We start from the raw sequence: 4,031 nt of genomic DNA, 5'->3' as shown, positions 1-4,031 counted from the left end.
TCCTAAAGTTATGTGGAGACAAAATTAGATTATATACCAATTCTTAATACATAAATACATACTTATACACTGGTTACTACACAGAAATAATCTAATAAAAAATCCAAAATAAAAATATATAATCTTCACTATTTACACTTATAGCAAGAACTATAACAATGCGAAAAAAAATAATATCAATAACTAAATCAATGTGCAAAAACTTAATAAGTAAAACAATGTGCTACCTTCCACCAACTCATAATCCTCTCCGAAAAAAGGAAAGGTGGAAAAAGAGGGGAAAAAAACAAAAATGCTAGAATCCATTATATTCAACCTGTCAATGGGGTTGAAGTGACAAAGGAGCGAAACAACCTTATCAGCCTGTATGCTACCAAAAGTAGTTTGCCTCACAATAGATTTTGATTTGACTCTTTATTGATAATATAGAATAAATCTTCAACAAATTCATATGGGAATTTTCACGCAAAATCTCAGCCTCTATACCATAAATTTGGCTCATACAATAACTTTAAAAAAAATATCATGCTTTGCTGCTTCAACATCATGGACTGGAACTCCATTTCCCAATGTCAATCATAGCTGTAGAGAAAATGGCAGCCATCATAGCCTGCAAGTTGTGAAATATAAAATATTTTAAATGACACTTTTGATTAAATATGAGGTAACATCTCTTTTAAATACTTGCATGGATCTAAATAGCCTTTATAATTTTTCTTTCCCTTCTATCAGATTTATCCTAATAAGGAGCAAATGATCAAGAAACTTGAATTTGTTGGGCAAGTATTCTTACTTGGGTCCACAGTGACTATCATTGCTGTACCTCCAAAGTCACAATAACCACCAGAACCCTTGGTTGCTTGAAAATAGCTGTTGAAAGCATAGGAAGCATGAGCAATAACTGTGTCAGGGAGGTAACAGGCACCATTGGGCTGAATGGCCTGGCAGTCAGCACCAGCCCCACAGGCATAGTTCATGGCCTGCTCAATTACAGACGCTGCTATTGTGGGCTTGGCTACACACCACAGACCTTGGCCTGGTGGTGTGGAGGGAGTATAAGGAGGAGGAGGAGAGCCTAGGGTTGGAGGTGTGCTTGGAGTAGTAGATGTTGGAGGAGGAGAGCCTATGGTTGGAGGTGGAAGTGTTGTAGCAGGAGATGGGATAGAGGGTGTTACATAGGCATAGGGAGGAGGATATGTAGGAAAAATTGGAGGAGAAGATGGTGTAGTAGAGGGAGAGGGAGATATGGGTATGGTAGGAGATGATGTAGGAGGTGGGTTTTCTAGGGGAGGAGGGGGTGGTAATATGATTGGTGTGATTGTAGGGCTGGGAGGAGGGGGTGGTAATATGATTGGTATGATTGTAGGGCTAGGAGGAGAATTATAAGGAATGGGAGGTGGGTATTGTATAATGGGTGAGGTTGAAGGTGGGTTTGTTACACTGGGTGTGGTGGGAGGTGGGTATTGTATAATGGGGGTGATTGAAGGTGGGTATGTTATACTGGGTGTGCTTGGGGATGGGTATGTGATAACGGGTGAAGAAAGAGGTGGAGTGGTAGGGGTGTAGGGAATAGGTGATGATATGATTGGAGATGGAGAAGGAAGTATGGGTGATGGCAGGACTGGTGTGATTGGAAGAGGAGGAGAATTGCTTTGTACAGGAGGAGACATATCCTGGCATGGAGGAGATGTTTCATGGCATGGAGGCTCAGATGTCACTGGAGGAGTAGAAATGGGTGGGGAAGGTGGTGTAACATATAAGGGAGGGTTAGCTTGTGGAGGGGAGGGTATGGTAATGGGGGTTGCAGAAGAGTATGGAGGTGAGAAAGATGGTGAAGCAGGTTCATTACACCACTTGGCAGATGTTGGATCAATGGATACCCCTAGCTTCACGTTTTTTACTTTGAAGCCAGTTGTCAGCTTAGCACCTTTGGGAGTTGATGCAAACTTGTCTTCTCCCTGGTGATTGTGAGATGTTGCTCCAATTCCCCTGGCAGCCTCTGCATCAAACATTTTAGATCAATGGTGAAAAAAGGGGGCTATTTTGAAACTAAAGAGAAAATTGCAACCCAAAAACACATGTTTTTATGATTCATTAAAGAAATTGCAACTAGAAAACACTATATGTTCTTAAGATTCATTAAAGACAAGCAATATAGTATATAGTTACCAGTGCCAGAGAAAACAATGGCTGCCGAAGAAATGTACAGAAGAAGTAAACAGACTTTCTTGTCCATTTTGCTGGCCTGCAGCTTTGTTAAACACGTATCTGTCCGGATGGAGCTCTTTGATAATCTCTCAATGAGCTCAACTCTATATAGGCATCTAGTGTGTACTGTACAGAACACAATTTACCTGGGAAAAAGTGCTTTCCTCTCAACTTCATCAATTGCTTAATCTGCCAAGGGGTAAAGAAATAGGCCTAAACAGCCTGACAAAGATGAAAAGAACAGTAGGAATTTCCATTCTCCCCATTAAAAAGATATATTCTTAAAATTTTCATAAAACAGATCACATCTTATTGTACCATAAAGGAGGAGGAATCATAAAAATATGAGAGACCTGGAAAACAAAATTCTGGTTCAATTTAAACTTATTTTTATACACCGACTAGTGCAGACTAGCTGCCAGCATAGATTCTAATATTCTCTATGGGCTCTCTTCACATTTTTTCATGCTTTATGTCTGCTGTCTGCTATGAAACTTGAGTTTTAAGGAATTATGGATAAGAAAAGGGAAGAAATGCATGGCCTCAAATTGGTTCGTTAAAGGAAATGAAGTGTTATCTGAGGAAAACCAGTCTACAGCAAATTCAAAGTACGTTTTAAGTTTTGTTTGCGTTATAAGCTCAATAGATTCAAAGTGCAAAAAGAAAGAACTTTTCTCTTTTGTTAGTATGGAAGAGGATAGATTTGACTAGTACATACTTTTCCTTTATGGTCATGCATGCCCTCTTGTATGGGGCAAAGTATATATGCTTGCTTCAGTTTCAATCTCACAAATGTATTTTGAAAGCCATCTCGTATCAAGTTGTATATTGAAATATCTCTATATTGAAATATCTCTGAGCAAAGATAAACTAATGCCTTTAGTAATTAAGTATAAAGACCATTTGTGATGGAGTTATGATACAAGGTTAAAATAAAATAGTTTCTCTATGATATTTTAATATTTGGAGTACATATCATAATATATATCAATTATAATATAATAAAGTGCCTCAATGGGACTTCAAAACCCTCATGGTCGATTCACAACATAATCACTTCTGCTATTGACATTATTAGAACCTTTAAAAAATGCCATATCTCCCATATCTATCGGGAGGCCAACTGTTTTGCTGATTGGGCTGCCAATGTGGCGGTTAAAAATGAGACAATTACCACGTGGATGGGTGAGAGTGGACTCCCCGAAGATGTCAAACAAATCATAAGTGATGAGCGATATAGAAGTACCCCAAAGACTCTTGATTGACAGGGTAATAATGAAAAGTACTGATGTGAGCACTTCGAGTTATTTCTATAATGAGAAAATCACTCATTATAACATCAATGCCATCAACTCAGGAATGGAAATAGAAGGAAGAGGTGTGGGGTATTTTGCAGAAGGGAGGTCTCTTGAACTTCATAGAGAGACTCCACGGCCGTGATGGAATGGTAACTAGCCTTTTCTGCAAAAACTGGAAGAAGGGCATGTTAAAAATGGGTGACCAAATGGTGGAAATTGATGAAGATTTAATTGCTAAAGCTACAAGTCTCAACAGGGAAGGCTGCAATTTCTACAGAGACAGGAAGGTCAGCAGGGAAGCCATTGAAAGGTACCCGGTTATTGAGAAAGAGAAAAAACAACTGGTAAAGTTGAGCAAAACCTACTACCCGCTTAGGGCTTTTGTCAAACCTTGGCGGGAAATTCTCTTTGTTTTAATGTAGTATATTACTCTAGATGGTAGGTTTACGAAATTCTATGGGTATCATTTTGTTCTGTTAAATCACTTTAGGCATAATGATAAGGTGAATTTTCCTTATTTCTTGC

General features: G+C 38.7%; 1 protein-coding gene across 1 annotated transcript; it reads right to left on the bottom strand.

Annotated features, from left to right (window-relative positions):
* Positions 1-397: 397 nt before the first annotated feature.
* LOC131060763 (leucine-rich repeat extensin-like protein 5) lies at positions 398-2,369 on the bottom strand. The gene is made up of 3 exons (XM_057994140.2): positions 2,170-2,369; positions 794-1,999; positions 398-610 (listed from the first exon to the last, which is right to left on the bottom strand). The coding sequence occupies exons 1-3, from the start codon at positions 2,234-2,236 to the stop codon at positions 573-575; spliced, it is 1,311 nt and encodes a 436-aa protein (XP_057850123.1). The 5' UTR covers positions 2,237-2,369; the 3' UTR covers positions 398-572.
* Between the last annotated feature and the right edge of the window lie 1,662 nt (positions 2,370-4,031).

This window comes from Cryptomeria japonica, chromosome 10 (assembly GCF_030272615.1).
Source record: "Cryptomeria japonica chromosome 10, Sugi_1.0, whole genome shotgun sequence".
In the NCBI taxonomy this organism is placed as follows: domain Eukaryota; kingdom Viridiplantae; phylum Streptophyta; class Pinopsida; order Cupressales; family Cupressaceae; genus Cryptomeria; species Cryptomeria japonica.
Note: the sequence above shows the minus strand (reverse complement) of the source record. Positions and strands in the feature narration are given on the sequence as shown.